We start from the raw sequence: 23,829 nt of genomic DNA, 5'->3' as shown, positions 1-23,829 counted from the left end.
TTATTCATCATTGTATGGCCAGTGCCTGGTGTAAAATATTTGTATTGAACTTCAAAATTCATAAGTTTTCTTTTAATTTGTTCCTCACAAAAAATATTTTAAAGGTAACAGAATCCCTATTTTATAAAAGAAGAAAATCAGGTTTTGGTGGCTTCCCCAGAGCCAGGTGGTAACTAAGAGATAACCCCAGTTTTTTTTCCTTTTTTTAAGTCAGATTTATTGAGATATGATATACAATAAAATTTACCCTTTCCAGCATACATTTCTATGATTTTTGACTAATGCGTACAGTTGTGTAACAATCACCATAATCAATATATAAAATTGTTCCATCACCCCAGAAAATTCCCTCTTGACCCCTTTGTAGTGACCCTTTTCCCTAACTCCAGTTGATCTGTTTTCTATCCCTATAGTTTTGCCTTTTTTTTTTTTTTTTTTTTTTTTTTTTTGCGGTACGCGGGCCTCTCACTGTTGTGGCCTCTCCCACCGTGGAGCACAGGCTCCAGACGCTCAGGCCCAGCGGCCATGGCCCACGGGCCCAGCCGCTCAGCGGCACGTGGGATCTTCCCAGACCGGAGCACGAACCCGTGTCCCCTGCATCGGCAGGTGGACTCTCAACCACTGCGCCACCAGGGAAGCCCTATTAGTCTTTTTAGTCTCGGTTTTTTCACTTACCATAAAACAGATCAATCAATGTTGTTGTAAATATTAGTAATTTGTCCTAATTTTTATTGCTGAGTAGTATTCCATTGTATGGATATACCACAGTTTGTTAATCCATTCACCAGCTGATGGACATTTGAGCTGTTTTCATTTGGGAGTGCCTATAAATAAAGCTGCTGTACACAATTGTGTACGTATTTTTGTGTAAATATAAGTTTCCATTTCTCTTGGTAAATACGAGGAGCAGGACTGCTGGGTCATATGGAAAGTGTTTCATGTTGTAAGAAACTGCCAGACTATTTTCCAAAGTGACTGTATCTTTTGCATTCCCACCAGCAGTGAATGAGAGTTCCAGTTGCTCTGCATCCTTGCCAGCAGTTGGTACCGTTAAGCCTAGTTTTTTAATCCATGAATTTTTTCCACTGTACTATCACTGCCTTGTCTTAGCCATGTTTTTACCGTTTTGCTGTCCTAACAGAGAAAAAATGCTCAAAACAGATCATTGGTTTATGAGTATCCTGAAGACATTGTTTCCTAGTCTGGGAAAGATATATCAGGTATTTGGGAAGAAATTATTGGAAGGAAATTATTGAGAGAGATGAACTAGCGAATATTCCTGGAAGCAGCTCAAAGATGCATATCATCTAGAAATGGTGTCAGGGGAATTGGGTGAAGTGCCCAGAATAGCCAATAGATAACAGTTGAATAAGAATAACTTGGATAAATAAAATTTTTTGCAAGTTAAAATCAGGGCTGAGACTAAGGTGAGGGCAGCCAGGCACTGAAGGCACAGAATAGAGGAGGTGCCCCCTCTCAGAGGCATGCACAGTGCAGCGCTGGCACCTGAGACCTTGCCTCACCCTAGTCAGGACCCTGTGAAAATGATCTAGTATGAATCATTGCTTCAATCAGCTAAATTTTCTCAGTTTAAATTAGTGACTCATAAAGAGACCAAATGAACATTTAAAGTGTTTCATTTTCTTTTTGCACTGGGCAGCTCTTGCTCTAACTTTTTAAGTGGTGTCACTTAGTTCTGGTAAGACTGTTTATGGTAATATGAAATGAGATCCCCACCTCATTTACATAGTTATCCAATATGTGTTACATGAAAAAAGAAAATGAGTGGGATAGTTCTAGGTTGACAATGCTAGGATAGTTGAGGCATGGCCACAAAAGATTTATTTTCTATTCGTGTTAGCTCAAAACTGTTAGCTTAAAAATTCTCTCACGTTGGGAGTTCAATTGTGGTCTTAAGGGTTTCCAGGAATGATAAAATCCATAGTGGCCTCTTATTCTATAAACTTCTAGCATTTATACATTCAAAAATGGTTGTGTGGGGCTTCCCTGGTGGCGCAGTGGTTGAGAGTCCGCCTGCCAATGTAGGGAGCACCGGTTCGTGCCCCCGTCCGGGAGGATCCCGCATGCCGCGGGGCGGCTGGGCCCGTGAGCCATGGCCGCTGAGCCTGCGCGTCCGGAGCCTGTGCTCTGCAACGGGAGAGGCCACGACGGTGAGAGGCCCGCTTACCGCAAAAAAAAAAAAAAAAATGGTGGTGTGTATTTGGAAAGTGTATTAGGTGATTTTTATTCTCTTCTTTAGAGAAAATGTATTAACCTAATAATAAAAAAAAGTGAAGAGAGGGTGAGTATGGAGAAAAATAGCCTTTTTTAGTTTGCCTTTTCAGACTACAAAGCTCAGCTGAGATGAGTAAATGTATTAGGTTAAAGGATCTGCACAAAAAATACTAACTGAAAGATGTGATCATAAATTGAATTGCGATCTCATATCTGTCCACGTCCGTCTATTCTGAATTCTCCAGGTTCTGTCCCTGTATTCAGTGAAACCTTCGGAAAGCAGAGAGCAGGGGAAAGGGGCAAAATATCTCTCCTAACAAAATTCCTTCCATTAAGGCACAATTGAATGTCATGACCTCTGCCTTTATAGAAGATCGGAATAAAATCTGGTGTCATTTCTCTTTGTTTCATGAAACTATTTAAGGCAATCTACTAAGTACTTCCATTTATATTACATAATTTAGTCTTTGCTACAGTACCCTGAGATAAATATCATTGTCCCTACTTTTACAGACGAAACTGATGCTGATAAGAGTTAAGCAACTCAACCGTACTTACTGTCGAAACTTTTTTCTTTTTTTTTCTGAAACAAAAGCTTATGATCTTTCTCCTTAGTCCCATTTAGACAAAAATCTCAGGATGAATTACTGCTTGTGTGAGTTCCAGGAAAATTTGTGCCTCTGTAGATGAAGTTATATCCTTCTGTCTTTTTTACAGAAAATGAAAACTATGTAATTTAATGTGCTTCCTTTTCGTCTTAGTTGCCAGAAAAGTCAGAGCTGAATATCTTATCCAGGTGTTGTAATCTTTTTTTTCTTTTCTTTCACTTTTGATGCTTCAGAATAACTTTTTCTTTGTCTTTCAAGTGGAATGTAATCTTTTTTACCCTTAAATGTCTTCATTTATGCTAAGAGCTTTTAGGTATAAAAATATAAAATATAAATCTTAAATAATTAGGTTTTACAAAAGGTAAAGGAAAAGATTGATAGGATCTCACTCTTAGTTAACATTGTCAGGGCTTCAAATTAAACATTCAGTTTTGAGTATACGAAATGTGATTCCTTAGAATGGCTTCTCTCTCGTTGAGCATACCTCTCGAGTCTTCTTTAATGGCCTTCATTTTTCATTCATATTTATCCACTCATATTTGCCTTAATGAAACAAGATTTGCTGAACACCTTTGGAAATTTTAATTCTGCTTTTATTTGTATATATTTCATCATGTGTCCTTAGAATCTAAGCTTCCAAAAGTAGGAGAAGTATCTTTAATCAGCCATGTATCTAATAGAATACTGAGCATAATTTTAAGAAACTGATATAAAAGCCTTTTTCTGATTTCTTTTGCAGCTGTATTAGGGGGAGTGGTAAGAGCCCCACTTAGGAAGCTATTTCAGTATTTCATTGAGCAATAGGTGGTATCGTGAACTAAACTGGTGATGATGGTGTCCAACAAGCAGGGACCAATTTGAAAACTATTTAGAAAGCAGAATCACTGGGCTTCGTGACTGACTGAATTTAGAGAATGATGAAGAGAGGAGGAATGAGAATTGATGCCCAGGGTTTCGGCTTGTATCCTGGGTTTATGGTGGTGCTACAAAGAACATAGGAGGAATAGGTTTGGGAAAGAAGAACTCAAGAAAATATCTAAGTGGATATATTCAGTAGAGAGTTAAAAATGTAGTTTCTGGAGCCCAAGAAAGAGAAGTTATCTGGAGGTAGAGATTTGAGAGTCAACAGCATAAAGATGGTGCTTTACATGGAAGTAGATTAAATGAACTAGTAAGGGTATATAGCGTGAGAACAGAAAAAGGCCTAGGACAGATTCTTGATGAGCACTAATATTTAAGGGCTGGGCAGAGCAAAAAATGCTTACTCAAAGAAGAGTGAGGAGTGACCAGAGAAATGGCAGGTGCCTCAGGAAAAGAGTAGACCCACGCGAAGCCAGAAGCATTCAGAAGGGAGGAAGTTGTCAGCAGTGGCTTAGGCTGCCAAGGGGCCAAGTCGAACAAAGATGAAAAAGAAAATGGTATTTGGATTTAACAAGATGTTTAAAAAAAGCAGTTTCAGTGGCACTAAAGGCAGATTGCAGTGAACTGATAAATAAGTAGAAGTTGAAAAATAGTAAAAGGAAAACTAGGCAACCCTTTGAATAAGAGAATATAAGGTGATCAGGGAGGGAGCATGAGATCAAGGGCCTTTACCTCCCAGAGTTGGAGAGTATCCGGCTTAAATGGGGATAGGAAGGAACCAAACAGAGAGAGACATTGAAAGTACAAAAGAGAGAGGATGATCAATTGAGCAAAAGTGTTGGGAAAGGAGCAGATCCAGGGCGAAGTGATGGGATTTAACTTTAGACAGGTGGGGCACATTTTGCAGGGGAGAAATCAAAATTACGTTAAAAGTAATAAGTTAGTAGGTTTGGTGGTAAGAATTTAGGTAGTTCCCATCTAATGGTTGTTTTCTAATGGGCAAGACACATGATAAGATCAGAGTTTTGAGGAAAATAGAAGTTTGAAATAGCTATGTAATAAATGAGTGATGTACATTACAGAAACAAATAATTGCCAAGATGAAATGTCATATATTTGTAGTAGTGCCATTCTGTGTAATTTTTCTCTAGCAGCTTACACTCAGCATGCTAGGTGTAACCATGGAGAAGTGGACAGCTGGATTAACCCAGAATTACATATCTACTTGTTCAGCTCTCTTCTTAAATTCTAAGGCTGGAATTACTCTTATATTCCTTACATCACCTATATTTTGAAATACTGTGGGAAATGCCAGCAGTCAGACAGGCAAGATGGCTCTGCTACTTAATAGCTATGGATTCTTTTTTTTTTTTTTTTGGAAGACAATTTTTTAGAGCAGTTTAAAGTTCACAGCAAGATTGAGAGGAAGGTACAGATTTCCCATATACCCCCTGCCACCGCCCCCGATGCACAGCCTCCCCAGAGTGTGGACATTTGGTACAAATGATGAACCTACGCCAACATGTCATAATCGCTTAAAGCCCACAGTTTAATAGCTATGGATTCTTGAGACAATAATTTAACCCCTCTAAACTCAATTTTCTCATGTATAAATAAAGGTAATATCTACTTTACAGGGTTATATGAGAATTAAACAATATAGTACATTCCTGGCATGTGACAGTAACTCAGTGAATGTAGGACCCTTCCCTCTTTTCCTTCCTTTTCAAGAGTCAGTTCAAATGTTATCTATTCTTTGAAGCCCTTCATAACTCAATAAAGAAAAACTTATCTTTTTTTTTTACTTCTTTCCCATAACTTTAAAAATACTTGTATTAATATTCCTATCACTATATATCACAATTACTCATCTGTCTTGCCAATAGAGTGCCTAGTTTTCCTTTGTGTATTAGCCTTTAACACAGTATTTGGTAAGTATTCAATTGAATGTTTGTTAAACTAACTATGATCTTTTCCAACCTTCAATAATAATTGCACTAGAAGCTGTCAAATTAGAAACCAGCCTTTAATATATTCACATTCTCTCTCCTCAAAAGTAAATATTTGTGGAATACAAGAAATCTGTTTCTCAAACCTGAGATTCTTCTACCCTTTCACTCACTACTTCTGCCAATAATCTCTCTCAAGGTCCACAAGCATTTCAGTTAGTATTTAACCAGCATTTAACCAACCACTTCTTACTAAGTGCCTAGCGTGTGCAAGGCCTCACACTTACCTGGTTGGACTAACTCCCATGGTTCCAGATAACTTGCCTTTTATTGCAGTGAATGTCACTTAACAAAAAGAAAACAAACCCTGCAGTTAGCCAGGTTTCTGAAAAGTGAAGTCACAGTATAATTATCATTCTTTTATGGTATGTTTATGTTCCAGGACTCTAACTCCTGTGTTCTTTGTGATTTCTCGGAAAGTTTCAGGGACATTTCAGCATCACAAGTGCCCCTTAGGCAATCCACTTCATAAAGGGTTCAAACAAATTACATATTTCTATATGTGTGTCATTCTTTTTGGTTCATACTTAACTGTTTTGAAATTTTCTTAAGAATACCTTTTTACACGATTTTTGTATACACATATGTACTTAAATTTTACAGTCAGAACAGTCAGTATGACTAAAAAAAACAAAAAGTGTGTGGGTAAGTTAATTTTTCTTTAAATGAAGATGTAATTATTTCTCAGATTCATACATTTCTCATCGTAGTGGTGCTCTTCAAGTTCAAGTTTGTTTTTGATTTCCTAGATGTAAATGTATATTTTAAAGACAGTTATTATAGTGGAAACCTAAAACACATACAGTATAAGTCATATTTTCCCTATAAAGTTTTAGAATGTTTATTTTTTCCATATAAAGGTATGTGAATTTAGATCTGAGGAAATTCAGGGAGTAAACTATTGCAAAAAATACTCATTTGTGAATGTTGAATTTAAATATACTTTAAGTATGACAAAACTAAACCTACTGTATAAAAGTAGTAATAATATCTTGAGTTTTTATAACTTCTTCCTACCAAAATGTTTTAAAATTTTTCAGCCCAATTATGTTATACTAAAGTGTCCCAAGAGCTCTGTGATGGTCTTATACCCATTTGACAGACGCAGCAACTGAATGTTCCCTCTCCTCAATTTTGAATTGCATAAAAGATACAAATTTTTTTAGATTGTACTCTGTGGACCTCTATGTTTATGTGGACTTATACAAAACTTAGTAGAACTAGGTCAGATTATTTTGATTTTATAAGTATTTTGGCTTCATTTTTCATCTTTTCATCATCAGCTTTAAAATTACAAATATCTCTGTTGTGTCCTGCAAATAAAATTCTGTCTTGTGTGAAACATTCTATCTCATCATAAAAATACTTTATCTGTGTATATATGCTCTTTTAACTTTTTTCACATCACACTTTCACATCTATTATGTATCATATGGACCTGTCATTTTCTAGTTTTTGGTTTTGGTTTTTTTTTTAAAGAATGAAATGTGTATTTTTCCCACTACATTTTAGAAGTTTGGTATGTTTTCTTTTAAATAGTAAGTACACTTCTCTGACCCTTTTTTATCAGTAAAGAACAAGTAAATGACCTCTTGCTATCATTTCTAACCCTGTGTTTTTATGACTTCTAGAATAGCAGCAGTTTATAACAAACCAAACAATTCTAGGGTATAAGGAAACACGCAAAACAAACTGCAGAGCTATTAAAGTAAGTCTCTGGAAATATGTTGGCCAGGAGAGATTATTAACAATGAAATGAAATGATTATGGTCTTATTTGGCAGTATTTTAATTTAAACTTAACAAATCTATATCCCATATGAAGGAGCTGACACTGAGGGAAGGCAGGGAATACAACACGGAGAAGGTACAGGCACTGGAGTGAGTCACGCTCTGGACACCAGGGCTCAAAATGGAGGATAGAGTCTGGAGTCTGAAATTGATGATGGAAATCAACAAGAACATGCGTCAAAAACTATCCGATTATACTGAAGTAGTAAAGGCCAGACAGCAACTAGATGAATACTGGTATAGAAGGGAAAGCCAGGCACCAAGAGGACGTGAATACCAGAAGGCAAAGCAGTTAGAAGTCCAAGGTACTATTCAGTAATCAGATGAGTGAAAGGGTCTGCGCAAACCAATCAGAACAGAATCAAGGTGCCCACACTTGTGTTTTAAGTCAACAGTCGCAGCAGATTTCAGTTCAGAGGGGCCTACTTCAGTGTGTTACTGCTAGCTTCCTCTACCTTCCGCTGTTGAAGATGACCTTAAGATTATATCCAAATTTAGGAAAGAATGTTGTAGGTGATTAGTTACATCCCCTAGGCTATGACAGCACAGTTGTGTCTCATTCACCAAACACTTGAGCTCTCACTAAGCTTTCAGTGGTAGATAGGGTATGACTCCAAAAATGTTTGTCATCTGAAATGCATTAGAATAAGGAGTAGATAAGCCTAACTTCCCTCTGCTCTGGTCAAGACTCCTTTCTTTATTCTGTCCTAGGCCCAAAACTTTGAATACTAGGAGATAATCAGAGGAAAATAATCAAGATGATAAAAGAATTCTTTTCAGTCATAAGAGAGATTAATGGATTGGGGGTGTTTAGAGAAGAAAAGACTTAGAGAGATACAAGAAATTCAAAGTAGGCAGAAATAGACTTGCGATACATCTCTACAAAGGCTGAAATTAAAACCTAAGGGTAGATATTATAAGGAGACATGTTTTGTTTGCTTTGTTCAGGTGTTATTGTTGTTGTTCTGCTTTGTTTTGTATAGAGGTTAAATAACTTGAAGGTCCCTTCCAAACCTGAAATTGCGGCTATCAAAGGCCTTGACAGAAGGCATCCGCATTACTGTGTACATAACGTCTAAATAATGACAGCTTTGAACCCATTTGAATCCTGATTTCATTTCTTAATAGCTAATGAATCTGGCTTTTTTTTAAAAATTTTTGGCCGCATTGCATCTTCATTGCTGCACGCGGGCTTTCTCTAGTTGCGGCGAGCCAGGGCTGCTCTTCATTGCGGTGCATGGGCTTCTCATTGCGGTGGCTTCTCTTGTTGCAGAGCACAGGCTCTAGGTATGCAGGCTTCAGTAGTTGTGGCACGTGGGCTCAGTAGTTGTGGCACATGGACTTAGTTGCTCCACGACATGTGGGATCTTCCTGGACCAGGGCTCAAACCCATGTCCCCTGCATTGGCAGGCGGATTCTTAACCACTGCGCCTCCAGGGAAGTCCTTGGCTATATTTCTTAAAATCTTCTAAACCTCAGTTTCCTTATCTTGAAAATTGAAGTCATATCTACCTCTTGGTATTTGGGAGAGGATTAAATTTTTATGTAAAATACTTAGTGCAAAGCCTGGCACATAGTAAATACTACATGAATGTTAATTTGCCATACAAAATCTGTTTTGTGTATTGTTTAGAATATAGTGCCATTGACATTCAAGGTGTATTTTTACTTCTTCAAAAATCATACATTGAACTGTGTTAAAAATTTGTTTTGATAATATTAATAATTTAAAATTCTCATTGAGCACTTAGAATATTGATTTACATTTTCTTTTAAACTATAATGTTAGATATGATAATGATATTGTGGGGTTGGGTTTTTTTAATCTTTATCTGTTAAAAATCTCTACTGAAGTATTTACAAGTGAAATGATCTGAGGTCTGAAATCTGCTCTAAAATATTTCAAAATAACTAGAAAGGAAGTAGATAAAACAGTGTTGACAGAACATTATGGCAGTTCCTCAGATGATTAAGCATAGAGTTACCATATGGCCTAGCAATTCCACAACTAGGTTTATACTCAAGAGAAATGAAAACATGTCTACACAAAAACTTGTACATGAATGTTAGATGTTAGCAGCATTATTCACAACAACCCAAATGTTCACCAGCTGATGAATGGGTAAACAAAATGTGGTATAGCCATACAATGGAATATTACTTAGTCATAAAAAGAAATGAAGTACTGATAGATTTACAACATCGATGAACCTTGAAAACACTATGCTAGGTAAAAGAAGCTGGTCACAAAAGACCACATATTATATGATTCCATTTATTTGAAATGTCTAGAACAGAGAAATCAACAGAAACAGAAAGTCGATTAGTGGTTGCTTAAGGTTGGGAAGTTGAGGACCGGATGGGATAGAGGAGAGGAGTGATTCCTAGAGGACTTGTTGTTTCTTTCTGAGGTGATAAAAAAAAGTTTTAAAATTGTATACTTTAAATGGATAACAATATGGTATGTGAATTGTATCTCAATAAAGCTGTTTGAAAAAAATGGTACTGACAAAATGTTGATAATGATTAAAGTTGGGCAATAGACACTGGGGGCTCACTATGCCATGCTCTCTTCTCTTTGGATCTTTGAAAATTTCCATAATAAAATGTTGTTTAAATACTCTTTTAGATGAAGTTTAAACCTCCAAAATATGAATGTACTTGGTTTAAACAAGGTTGGTTTCTACCTTGCATTAGCTCAGGTAGGAAAGATGCACAGAATTCTGACTTGACTGCCAGATACATTGTTACTCCTCTAGAAAAGCACTTACATTTAACCTCCAGTGGAGCACATAGTTTGCATTATACTTGTCAGAGCTATTTTCATCAAGAAATGCCATCTATGTGTCCCCTTGCCAACATCTTTGCAGAGTTTACAACTTTCAGCAATTTATTGGCATCAACTATGCAATACTCTTAAGCAGCTGCTCTGCAGTTGAGCTGTTTTAATATGCCACCCTCTATGCAAATAGTTTATATTAAATGGCCAAGATATGTGCTTTCGGATTCAAGAGAGCAATTTATCTCTTTTATAGAGATTGTATAGTAACAGTCATCATCTTCATCATCATCATCATCTGGAATTTTCATAAGAATGTCCTTAACTCTTCCATTTTGAAGAGTACTGTACTGCAATGTGCTTTTTATTGTTTTGTTTTAAGTTTCAATTGTGTAATCAGATGCGGTTCTACATTTGTTCGTTTTAATGAAAGTTTCCTTCATTCTTGAAGTTACTGTAATTGTCTTATGTATTTGATATACTAGAATTATAAGATATATACTATTAGGTTTTTGAAAATCACTATAAAAGCATATCAGAATTAATGAATATTATTATAAATCAAACTGTTATAGAAGAGTGTTTAAAGGTCTCATACAAGTGGTAAAAGGAAAGAATTTGAGGCATGGCACTTTTGCTGTATTTGAATTTTATAATGAACAAGTAATGCTTCTATAATTTTAAAAAGCAGGAATTTAAAAAGATATTTTGACAAATGGCTTTCTAAATTAATGGAACATTTGCCAGGAATAGACTAAGACTGCCAAAACGAAGGGGCCACATATTAGGACACTCCACATTTTGTCATTTTGGACAAGAGAGCCTACTTTCCACCTGAGGACCCTAGAGTGGAGCCTGCTTGACAGATTTTCTTATCCACATATCCAGAGATTGTACTCAACTGTCTCATTCAGATGAATGGCCCATAGCAGCAGAAAGAAAACATTTAATCTGTTCCTTCATTCATAAATTGGAACACACAACCAAAGACCGTCAGAAACTGGAAGAAAATTAATAGCACAAAAGGGAAAAATCACAATAAACAGAGAAACTGACTCCCTTCTCCAGAGAAAACAAAAATTTCTGTAACAGAAAAGAACTTACAAAGTATTGTAATTAGTTTCTTCAGAAAGATTTGAGGAAGTAGTATTTACAGAAAATAAGCATTATACAGAAAAAGTTTCTGGTGTTTTCAAAAATTGCTAAAATCAAAATCATGAAGTTATTATAAGTAAGTAAAAATGCCAGTAGAAGGATGTCAGGAAAAGCCACTGAACTCTCCTAAAGCTTAGAAAAAGGTAAGAAGACAGAAATTAACAGGGAAAAGCTAAACAATATCAACAATTCCAGAGAGAAATAAAATACCTGCAAAGAAATAAAGATCAGCTTGGCCTCATAGTTCCTAGAAATTTGACTTTAGAAGATAGAGATGTAACACCGTCAAAGTTCTGAAGGGAAGCACAGTACTTTACCACAGTACCCTCTCTCATGAAATTACTAGATTGTTTGCCATCAAACGACAGAAAGAGAGCAATGCAAGAAATAATGGAACATGCCAAGATGTGCAATAAAAAGAAATTTCAGAATAACAACTGTGCAGCTGTCTTAAAAGAAGTCAGTACAAAATTGATCCCAGCAAACAGTATGATTAAGCTAGATAATCTTAGGTAATATGGGAAAAGACATATACTAGTTCCATCAATGAGGGAAAAAAAGGCAAGAACTCTTAAGAAGAAGGGGGGGAAAAGTCTCTATGAGAAAGTCAGGGCCCAAGTAGGAATCTAAGTAAATGGCATGATTTTGAGTGATAGATGCAATGTAAGAAAAAGAATCCAGTTGAACTTGATACCTGAAACATTTTCCTTTGAACATCACAGGTTCCTTTTCTGTGGACCTAATCACACTCTCTGCTCTGCAGTGAACAGTATTTATAAATCATTAAACAGTAGTACAAATAACCCTGCTGACCAATCACAGAAGGACAGTTAGAGAACAGAGAAAAGCAGAACCAAAAGCTAGAGAAATGACATGTGAAAGTCAAGTCCAAACAATAAGAGCAGACTCTTAATAGGAGGTGGAGCCAGCAATCAGGAGGCAGACAAGAGAACGTGGCAAGGACCAAGCCAGATTTCAAGATGACTTAATCCTAACAAAGGATCCCATTTTGTAGTGACAAGTTTTTCTGGTTCTTGTATGTTATGTTGGTTTATTTTTGTTTGCTTTGTCAATATGCAAATTGGGATTTTGTGAATCACAAACATTTCATTGTAATAGTAACATCAACTAGGGAAGGACAATTTATGCCAAAAATGTAGGTAAAAGAAATATTAAAATATTTTCATGGTAAGGAAGATTCAGCATCATAAAAGCCAGTTCTAAGTTGTTGTTTTTTTAATTCAACATAAACCCACCCATATCCCTAAGAACATAGCCCAAAAAAACCCTCAATCATTAAACGTTAAAACGGTGTGACATGGGTGCATGAATAGACAATTGGAATAGAATTTAAAAGTCCAGAAATAAATCATACACTTATGGAAATTCAGTATATGATAAAGATAACATCTCAAATCAGAGGAAAAAATTGTCTCTTTAGTACATGATGTTGTTATTACAGAATAGCCAAGGGGGGAAAAATGCTGAATCCACACCTTTCACCATAAGCCAGGATAAACTTCAAACAGATCAAAAATCTAAATGTTTGAAAGAGAAAAGAAAAAGAAACCATAAAGTAACTTGAGGAAAATGGAAGAAGGAAACATGGGAAGACCATAAAATTAAGGATTGCCATGTTCAGCTACATCACAACCAGAAAGTTCTGCACAGGAAAAAAACAAAAGAAAATAAAAAGCATAAACAAAGTCAAGAAAAAGATTAAAAGGGAAGAAAAACTGCCGTTCATATTACAGATAAGAGCTAATGTTTCTAACATGTAAAGAGAGCCTTGAAATGTAAAAGAAAATGACCGGTCACCCAGTAGAAAACTGAGCCAAGGATATCAACAAAAAAGGAAATACCCTTAAACAACTGAAAAGCTGCCCACCCTTACAGCAGGAGAAATGCAAAATAGACATACCCAAACACTTATCAGACTGGCAAAAATCCAAAAAGGTAACACAGACATACATTTTATCAATTAGGAAACTGAAGCTCGTTCAATGAGAGTAGATTGATTAAGTTTACACAGTTAATAACAGAGTCAGGAATAGATGTGTCTTTGACTCCTAACCTCATACTAAAATATCTCCACTACCTATGCTTGGCTTTCTGTGTGCTCAGTCTGTGGTGGTATCGTGGATACTATTTGATGTTAAAGTGGAATTTTCTTTGTTCAAATTTACAATTGATATAAAAGAGATCATCTATATGACCAAACATAATAAAACTGAACAGAATTGTTCTGCATGTTATTTTGGTGTCCATTGTAGCTGTGTATTATCCTAATAGGAATTTTACAGAATTCTGTTGCTTTTTCAGTGTTCTTTACTTAGATTTCAAAAACCCATGCTAAACTAACATTGTATAATACTATCAGATGAACAAAAGTGGTACTGTGACAGCATGCTAAGTTGGGGTGATCCTAGTCTAAATAAAGCAAACCTGTGAATTTCCCTTCTGTCTCCTGACCAACATCAGGGGTGATCTGCTTCCTGTAACTGTTCCTATACGAGCAGCAGGTGAAGCCAGAGAACAAAACTGTGGCCTCCTCTTGGGCACTCAGGAGCCAAAGCCCTCTGCCTGGTACCCCACCAACTCCTTCCTTTTCTTCCTCCTCAGCCTTGCTCTCCCTCCCTTCCCTTCTGCCAGGAGGTATGATCCCCTTGACCTTATTTATCTGTAATAGAGTGGTAGGTTGTGATAGAGGAAATTTTTGCCTATTATTTTATTTTCTCTTCATGCCAAGGCACAAAAGTTACGGCTAGTAAAAAGAGGTTCTTTCAGATAAAAAGTGTTTTTTTGATAGGCTGAGAGACCGTCATCTCCCCTCTCCCCTCTACTTATCGTGTGGTAAGTAAAGAAGGAACTGAAATCTACCATAACACAAGACATGTTTAACATTAAATCAGTGGTATATACTTCACTAAAGGGAAGCATGTAAATGAAGTAACGATCTCAAAAGCAATGAGTCCTCAAAAGGGTCAAATAAAAGTGTATCAGATTGGCAGTTTCTGAAGGTAGACACATCCTCATGTGCATTGGCCAAGCCAGCCTCAGTCCTACAGAAATGAGAAAGTGGATTCTGGCACCATTTCTTCCAGCTCCTCTCTCGGCCCTGAGGTTTATTAAGACTCTGTGGCTTAAACTCAACAGCTCTGTTTTAAAATACCCACTCAAGCTAGATGGTTCTAAATAGAACTAATGACAGCCAGAAAAAAAAAAAAGGCCTGTAGGAACTTGCTCTGACACAGAGCTGATGTCTATAAACAGATTAGTAGAAGGGAGCAGAACATCTTTCTGTCGCCCTAACTTTTGTGTCTTGGCATGAAGATGCAATAAAATAATAGGAAAAGATTACCACCAACACAGCCTACCACTGTTGTACAGATAATAAGGTAAAGGAGAGTTCAGTCCGCCCTCTCTCCATATTCTTGTGTTTGATTGAATCAATTTAGTAATTAAGCATAAATATCCACTAGTTAGTGTTTGGTGCTAAAGGTTTGACTATGGGGGAAAATAAAAGACAAAAAAGACTTGGAAGAGGGAATGAGTGGAAATTTTGATCCGGGTTCTTCAAGAAGTTCAGTGTAATGAATTCTTAGTTCAAACAACGACTGATAAAGCTAACTCAGGTTTTCATTTGTAAAAGAAGAGGGAATAATATGTTTTGTTTTGTTTTTACTGAAGTCTAGTTGATTTTCAATGTTTCAGGTGTAGAGCAAAGTGATTCAGTTTTTTATATATATGTATTCTTTTTCAGACTCTTTTCCCTTACAGTTTATTACAAGATACTGAAGACAGTTCCCTGTGGTATACAGTCGGTCCTTGTTGTTAATCTATTTTATATATAGTAGTCTGTATCTGTTAAGCCCAAATTCCCAATTTATCCCTCCCCGCCTCCTTTCCCTTTTGGTAACCTTAAGTTTGTTTTCCATGTCTGTGAGTCTGGGAATAACATGGTTAAAGAAATCCTGAAGCTATGTCAAACTTACTGTTTGAACTGCTGATTAATAGGCAAGAAAAAAATTTTTGGACTCTTTTTCACTTGCATCTTCATGTAAGACTTCAAAAGGAAATAGAATAGTTTAAGAGGCAGAAGAGAAGTTAAGTGTCTAAATAATGTGCTTATCAAGCATGTGTAGAGAAACTATGGGGGAAAGTAGCTATGCCAGTGGTTCCCAAATTTGTTAGAATCACCTGGGGATCTTTAAAAAATTTCAGAGCTGAGGCCACACCCCAGCCCAATTATCTCACAGTCTCTGGGGGTGGGACACAGGCATCAGTTGTTTTAGAAGCTCCACAGGTGATTACAATGTGCAGAAAAATTGGGGAACCACTAGGCTACAGAATAATACTTTTTTTAATTGAAGTATAGTTGACAATACCATGTTAGTTTCAAGTGTACAGCAAAGTGAATCATTTATACATATGTTTTTTCAGATTATTTTCCAAGATGATGAATATATTTCTTTATTCTGTTCAGTAAATCCTTGTTGCTTATCTCTTTTATGTATAATAGTATATGTCTGTTAAACCCATGCTCCTAATTTATCCCTACCCCCTTTCCCCTTTGGAATGATATATTTATCATTTAATGACTATGAGATTCATGTGCATAATTATTGAATATTAATATGTTGTTTTTTCACAACTTTCCTCATTTATATAATGTAGTAATTGCTTCAAATGTTTTTTCTACTTCAAGAATAAAAATAAATATTTTAACATCAACATTATGAGTCTGCTTGTTAAAATCATACTTCCATCTTCTATTTTCATACACAACAGGAATTGGCAGCAATGAAACAGATTATCATTAATATGCATAGTAAGCGTTCTGAGGACAACTTGCTTTTTACTAAAATGGAATCCAAAACTGTGACAGGAAATCAGAAATCAAAGACTTTGAATGTGCCTAGAGAACATGAAGACAATATATTTATACCCAAACCAACACTCTTTGTAAGTACAATAAAAATTAACTTAGAATGTTAGTGTCTCTTATTTTTACTAAATATATTTTACTTAAATTTCTTTCCTCTCATAGTGGTTTCAAACTAACTTTAAAAGGTCTGTATTTATCCTTTTTCTGAATGTATATGTTACCTATCTTAACAGTTGATAGTTGGGGTTTATATTTCTAGTTAACATATCAGACTTGCCTAGGAATTAGCATTACTCTAGCACTGTCCTCCTCCAGTCTCCAGGGACGACTTATAAATGAATCAGAAAGACAGTCTTGATTTGACTCGTTTACAGCACGATCTCTCAGTTTTCAGTAGGATGTAGCTGACTGAGGTCATACCTCGTTTGAAAATTTTTCTCTTGTATATAAAAGAAAGTTTACTGTAGAAAAAAAAGAAAAATACAGATAAGCATAAAGAAGTTTGTTTGTTTGTTGTTGTTTTGCCGTGCCTTGTGGCTTGCAGGATCTTAGTCCCAGCCCAGGGATTGCACCCTGGGCCCTCGGCAGTGAAAATGCCAACCAGAATTGCCTGTTTTTGTCATTTTAAATTTGCATAAGAATAAAAGGGATGCAAAATATCACCCACCCCCTCTTGTTTGTAAAATAATATATTTTGCTTTGAGTTTTCTTATAAAGTATAAAACCAATCGTATTAACATAAACTGAAAAACTGAAATGCATTATTAGGTAAAAATGTATGTGCCTGGAAATTAGTCGAAGAACAAGAAATTAGAAAAATTTGGATTAAAATAGAAAATAAATTAGGAAATATTGAAAATGATGTTTTAACAAGTAATAAGAATCCAAAGGCAACAGAATCGAAATAGGAGTAACCTCATTAAATAGTTCACTTTACTTCAACATGGTTTCCCCTCCATACCTTAATTTCTCAGAAGAAACATTTCTACCATCTGAACATAGAGACTCAAAACCAGAAAGATTTTCTGTACGATATTCTGATTCAGTGAGTCCCCAGAATCTTAATTTTTTTTTAACTCCCTAGATGATTATAATAATCAGTCAAGTATGGGAACTTCTGATCTAAGCTATTTCATTATACATTCAGAACATGCTACTCAAGATCACTGGGATGTGAGAGCTTGCTTGGTGATTACATAGTTCAACCTCCTTTTTTAAAAAAAATGACAGAGTTACAGTCTAAATGAAATAAGGGATAATTATCATAAGGATCCTCGTAGCAATACAGGCTGAGCTAACAGGGTGGAGAACACAGGAAATCGAGATTGACCAGCCTGGGTACAAGGCAGCTCTATGGATTTCCACAACTGAGTGCATAGGTCTTTTCCTCTAGTGGTACTTCAGCTTCCCTATGTTTCTCTCCTGGTGTCTGCTTACTCATGTTTCCCAGTTCGTCATCAACTTGCTCACAGCCCCTTTTCTTGAGACGTATTTCTATGCATCCTTTCCCTAATCTCCTCTCTTATAACCTAGTTCTTCCTGTATTTTCCAAAAGCAAGTTTAATTGGCCCAGCTTCTCCTTGTTGGCAGATACCCCTTGTGGCAAGACTAGTTAAGATTAGCCAGCCTACTGAATGGCTGCCCTTACCTGTGACCAGGGGGTCACAGGGTACCAAAGAAAGTTGCCTAGGGCTATTTATTCAGAAGGGCCATGGCTAGGCAAGTTTCCCTGAGGAAGTCGGCTAAGATTGCGACAGACAGTGTGATGTGTCTATTATTATATTATAATCTACAAGAAGAGAGCAGACTGAATACATAGATGCTAATGGAAAACGTAGAATTGGTGGAAAACCGCAAGATACAGCCACATACTTAAAGCCTATCACACTTCCCTGATCTGCTTTTCTGACCCTTCTCTGTTCCAAGCAATGAACTATTCCTTCTGACCCTGACCTCCTACATTTCTGACTTTAGCTTGGTAACCTGATTCTGATATTCTGAAATCCTGTCACCAGTACATAAGTAACAGATTTCTCCAGTATCTCGAGATAAGGTTCTGCAATGAAAAGAAAATGAAGACGGTTTGAAATATGAAGTATTAATTGGGTAGTTTTTATTTCCTTCTTTATGCTTACCTGTATTTTCTTTTTTTTTCTATAATAAACTATCTTTTATATACAAGAGAAAATTTTTCAAAAAAGGTATGATCTCAGCTACATCCTAATGAAAACTCAGATATCGTGCTGTAAACCAGTCAGATCAAGACTGTGTGCTAATACTGCAGAATTAGGAATGGGAACCGACTAGGTCACCTGGGGCAAGTCATTTAAATGCCCTGAACTGGGTCTTATCTATAAAATTAGGAGGGAGATTACATGAAATGAGGGCTGGACTTCTTTTATACTAACATCCATGATTCTCTTAAGGCATCCTAATTTTTACGGTTATTATTTTCAGTATTTTCAATTTTCCATAATAGTGCTTTTCTTACATTTTTCTCTCATCTTGTCAATAAGGAATTTATGGTGCAAATATTTGAAAATAAGATCTAATCATTACATAATCTTATGGTTTTATAGCTAAAATGGAAACATTTCTAATTTACTTCCAGATCTTTTGGCTGATATTATCTGCTGTTGGTATTTTTCCCTGATATTCAATTCAATGATAGAGAGATGGATCGATGGATGTGTGTTTATATGTGCACTGAAAATATGAGGAAGACACACAAAGCCCCTGTCAAATGGGCAGTGGGGTGAACGTGGAGCTGTGTTATGTTACAGAGGAGGAAGGGAGAAATAAAAGCTTGAGACATTTTTCTTTACATATTTGTATAATCATGTGAACGTTTTGCAGTGCTCATGTGATATTTACATAAGAAAACCCCAAAAGGTGTATTTTATAGAAAAGCTCTGTCTGTTGAAATCACAGATGTGGGAGAATTGTTTTTCAGGCATTCGATGCACCAACAAAGACTAAATTGATCCACAGAATGTAAGTGCTTTGAGGATAGAAGCTGTGTTCCCATTGCCTTACATAGCACATGATCAGAGCAGGTACTCAATAAATATCTGGTAACACAGCATTAAAAAAAAACAACAACAGTTATTTGCCTCCCCAGTTTAGTTATCTTCTTAGCCATTAAAACTCTAAACTGTGTGGGGAACTTTAGTGTTGAACTAAATAAACTCCAGGGAGAGTGAAAGCAGCAACTTCCAAGACCATGGTCTTGGAAGGAAATACAAACTACTTTAAAGGAAATATAAACTGCTATGGAAATTCAAAGAAAGAAGAGAGAATGTGATGTTGATGGACTCCAGGAAAAGAAAGTATTTGAGGTTGACCTTGATTTGACAAGGACAATAAGGGTTAAAGAGTGAGAAATTCCAAGGGCAAAGAGTATAATATTCACAAAACATTTTCTAATTTGTGTTCCTTTTCATTATTCAAAACTAGGATGTTTAATAATCTAGACTTCATTCCTCTCTTACTACATTCTTATGCCTGACTTCAGTCATTTCACCACTGAACACTTTTCCTTAGGAGAAAAGGAAAATACAGTGGATAGGATATACCTGGAGTAGTCAAATTCAAAGAGGCGGGAATTAGGATGGTGGTTACCAGGGACCAGGGGGAATGAGGAGTTATTGTCTAATGTGTGCAGATTTTCAATTATACAAGATGAAAAGACTTCTGTGGATGGATGGTGGTGATGGTAGCATAGCAATGTGAACATACCCTATGCCACTGAACTGTACACTTAGAAATGGTTAAGATGGTAAATTTTATGTTATGTGTACTTTACCAAAAAAAATTTTAAATTTAAATTGATAGGTTATAAAAAGCAGTGTTTCTCATTATTCATAAAGAAAAGTTTATAACTTCATTAAAATGGAATTTAGCAGTTATTTGTAATATACTTAATATAATGAATACAACTCATTGGATGTCTTAAGACACAGGGTGCCGCCCTGGGATAGCATTACCACAGAGCACGTCCTAACTCTGTGCCACCCCACATTTTTCACATTATAACACACATAGAAAAGTATAGCATTTGTATGGCACGCCGGGTAAATGAACTTTGCTGGTAGATTGAAGGGGCTCCAGCCATGTCTAGGAGCTGAGGGAAGAAATTGCTCTTCATACCTCTAATGCTTTGTCACATTTGTTTTGAAGCTCTGGTCTCACTTTCTCTTTTCTTCTTCTTCTTTTTTTTTTTTTTTTGAATATTTATTTATTTATTTGGCTGCATCGGGTCTTAGTTGCGACACGCGGGATCTTCGTTGCAACGCCCGGGCTTCTCTCTAGTTGTGGCGCGCGGGCTCCAGAGTACGCAGGTTTAGTTGCCCCACGGCATGTGGAATCTTAGTTCCCCGACCAGGGATCAAACCCACATCCCCTACATTGGAAGGCAGATTCTTAACCACTGGACCACCAAGGAAGTCCCTGTTCTCACTTTTTCATGTTGAATCTAGATTTATCTGACCAGAACATGCTCAGACCTCAAGATAGCTAGCTATGTACATTTACATTTTTAAAAATAATTTTTCAATTTCGAGTCTCAGGAATACTAATTGCAGCCTCTTCCCGGTGTAATATAGCTCTAAGCTAAATTAGAAATAAGGAATTTTTTTGTGAGCGTGGAAGTAGAGCCGTGAGGGCTGAATGATCTGGGGCAGTTTCTCTTTTTGTCACTTTGTTGGTAGGAAAGCTGGGTCAGCTCTCTTAGACACATTTTAGTTGGGCCCTGCCTCTGAGGAATCATAAATATTTATTTCCTCAATTCCTAGCTTATATCGTTTTTTTTTTAAAACAAGTAATTATATCTACTAGACATAGTATTTCTTTTCTTTAGAGAAGTGGCGCTGGTTGAACACTAATAGATTCTTAATTTCTAGCTCTTTTTCTAGATTCCAGGAATAATCCACCAGGCTTATTATGTCTGCATTTATCAGTCAGCATTCTTTCTCAATATGTTATAATCCCCAAGTTATAGATTAATGTTTTAGTTGCCTGCTTATGGATGACACAAAAGTACCCATCTTATCAGTTATTTATCTCCCAAATCACACTGGAACAGTAAATTACTTCTGGTTGCTTTACAGTTAATCCTGTCATTTGTTTTTATCACAGCCCTCTGAGCTCTTTCCTACATCTGGAATACAATTTACTTCAGGGCCTGTTAACACCACTAATTTGTGCTGTTTCTTTATACAATTACAAATATAATTAATCTAAACCAGCACATAAAAATTAAAGCAATGTTCCCAATATAAACGCTCACTTTTAAGTAATTTGTATGTCTAACATCACGTCATATATGTGTGTGTGTGTGTGTGTGTGTGTGTGTGTGAAAAATATATTATGAAAAGGGTTTCATACCATGGAACCTATGAAAGTCTTAAATTCAAAAAAAAAAAAAAACAGAAGTGTGAAATAGTCAGAAAATAGGGCCCTCTTCAGTTAAAATATTAACTCTGTTAATAACTGCATATACATGGGACTTCCTTGTTGGTCCAGTGGTTAAGACTCCACGCTCCCAATACAGTGGGCATGGGTTCGACCCCCTGGTCGGGGAGCTAAGATCCCACATGCCATACAGCGTGGCCAAAAAAAAACTAAATAGGCACAACAAAATTTGTTACCCAAAGCACCATCTTATGGGTAGAAAGGGTAAATAACTTTAAGATAGTAACATAAAAGAAACACTACTGTTTAAATAGGTAAAGAAGTGGAATTACCAAAATAAAAAACAGTTAACTGTTAATCTGAATTTCTGTGCCCACTTTATTTAACAGTCATCTATCAGGAGATGGCAAATTTTTCCTTAAAGGGCAAGACAGTAAATATTCTAGGCTTTATGAGGCACATACCATCTTAATGCATATTCTGTTTGGTTTTACCTTTCTTTAAAAATGTTAAATCCATTCTTAGCAGGCAATCCATGCAAAAACAGACCATGGATCATAGTTTGCCATTCTGTGCTCTATCTTAATGCTAGTTGCTCAGTACTAATCAGGAGTTGTAAAGGCTTAGAAACTTCCAGTGGCTGGAACTTCGGGCCATCACTAATGGATAGTACCTTACTGACAAAATATCTAGAAATGAAGAACGTATGTCTCACGAGAATCAGAAATCAACTTTCCAGAATCATTATTATCTCCATGAAATTTGTTTGAATTTTGGTAGTGTTGAGACATAGATACTGATGTAGATGAGAAGTTGGCCTATTCTATCCTAAGTACTTGCAGGTAACCTGAGTTTCAGACCGTAATGTGACTGAGAACAGAACTTTACCAATAGAAAGATTGAACATATCTTGAGTTCATACAACAGAATATGCTATTTTCATATCTTATTGCTTATTTTCCTTTCCACTCAATAGTTGCAGTGTTACTTAGAATCATAAATACTGCCCACTATGCTTATAAAGGGCAGTGTTACCTGATTAGTTGGAGCCATATTATTACACTACTGTAGTGGCGTTTTCTTTCACATTACATAGGGGCAACTCTTGAATATAGACTCTCATGAGGCTTTATGTCCAGATTTAAATTGAACTGAGAGGCATCTGTAATAGTAAACCCAAACAACATTCATTCATTCATTTAAAAAGTTTATTGGGGGGCTTCCCTGGTGGCACAGTGGTTGAGAGTCTGCCTGCCGATGCAGGGGACGCGGGTTTGTGCCCCCATCTGGGAAGATCCCACATGCCGCGGAGCGGCTGGGCCCGTGAGCCATGGCCGCTGAGCCTGCGCGTCCGGAGCCTGTGCTCCGCCACGGGAGAGGCCACAGCAGTGAGAGGCCCGCGTAAGTTTATTGGGAGTTCCCTGGCAGTCCAGTGGTTAGGACTCGGCACTTTCACTGTGGTGTGCTAGGTTCAATCCCTAGTTGGGGAACTAAGATCCTGCAAGCCGCATGGCATGGCCACCAAAAAAACAAAAAAACGAAATGTTTATTGAGCACCTCCTTTGTGCCAAGCACTGTTAGAGGCAATAAAGGCATAAAACTTCCTGCCTCCACGAAACTTACATTCTTTTTTGGAGATTAGACTGTAAAGCAACAAACAAACCAAAAAATAAATTGTAGAGAAAGTGAAAAAATGACAAATGCTATGGAGAAAAAATAAAACAGGGCAGTCGATGGGTGAAGAATAGGGAGGGATGGCCTCTCTGCGAAGACGGCGCTTAAATAAAGGCCCGAAAGAAGTAAACCCAAATGCTCAAGGTTTTTGAGCAGCTGAATTTTGCAAGATCTCATCATTATCTTAAAACTAAGGAAATTTTAAATGGCAGTATACCCAGGTAAAAATAGATTCCGATGGAAACTTGCTTTGCTAGTAAATATGTAGGAAATGAGGTCCTACTACTCTCTTTGTTTTTTCTATTTTAGAATGTAAAATATCTAATAAAATATGTAACTTTCTTTAACAGCGAAGTCCAGGTAGCTCACATTGGAAACAATACACTTTTTCAGTATTGCTGCATTTTTTCAAAACATT

General features: G+C 36.6%; 1 protein-coding gene across 2 annotated transcripts in view; it reads left to right on the top strand.

The window, feature by feature from the left end:
• PIBF1 (progesterone immunomodulatory binding factor 1) overlaps window positions 1–23,829 on the top strand; it is a 212,244-nt gene that overhangs the window by 184,175 nt on the left and 4,240 nt on the right. Inside the window, exons 17-18 of one of the 2 annotated variants that reach the window (XM_082675883.1) lie at window positions 16,229–16,402; window positions 18,937–19,014. In XM_082675883.1, coding sequence (XP_082532009.1) covers window positions 16,229–16,402; window positions 18,937–18,978 — 216 coding nt within the window. In that variant the 3' untranslated portion in view covers window positions 18,979–19,014. Of the gene's footprint in view, window positions 1–16,228; window positions 16,403–18,936; window positions 19,015–23,829 lie in introns of those variants that run through there. The other variant, XM_082675882.1, reaches the window with a different exon arrangement.

Source organism: Grampus griseus, assembly GCF_964374135.1.
Source record: "Grampus griseus genome assembly, chromosome: 18".
Classification (NCBI taxonomy): Eukaryota; Metazoa; Chordata; class Mammalia; order Artiodactyla; family Delphinidae; genus Grampus; species Grampus griseus.
Note: the sequence above shows the minus strand (reverse complement) of the source record. Positions and strands in the feature narration are given on the sequence as shown.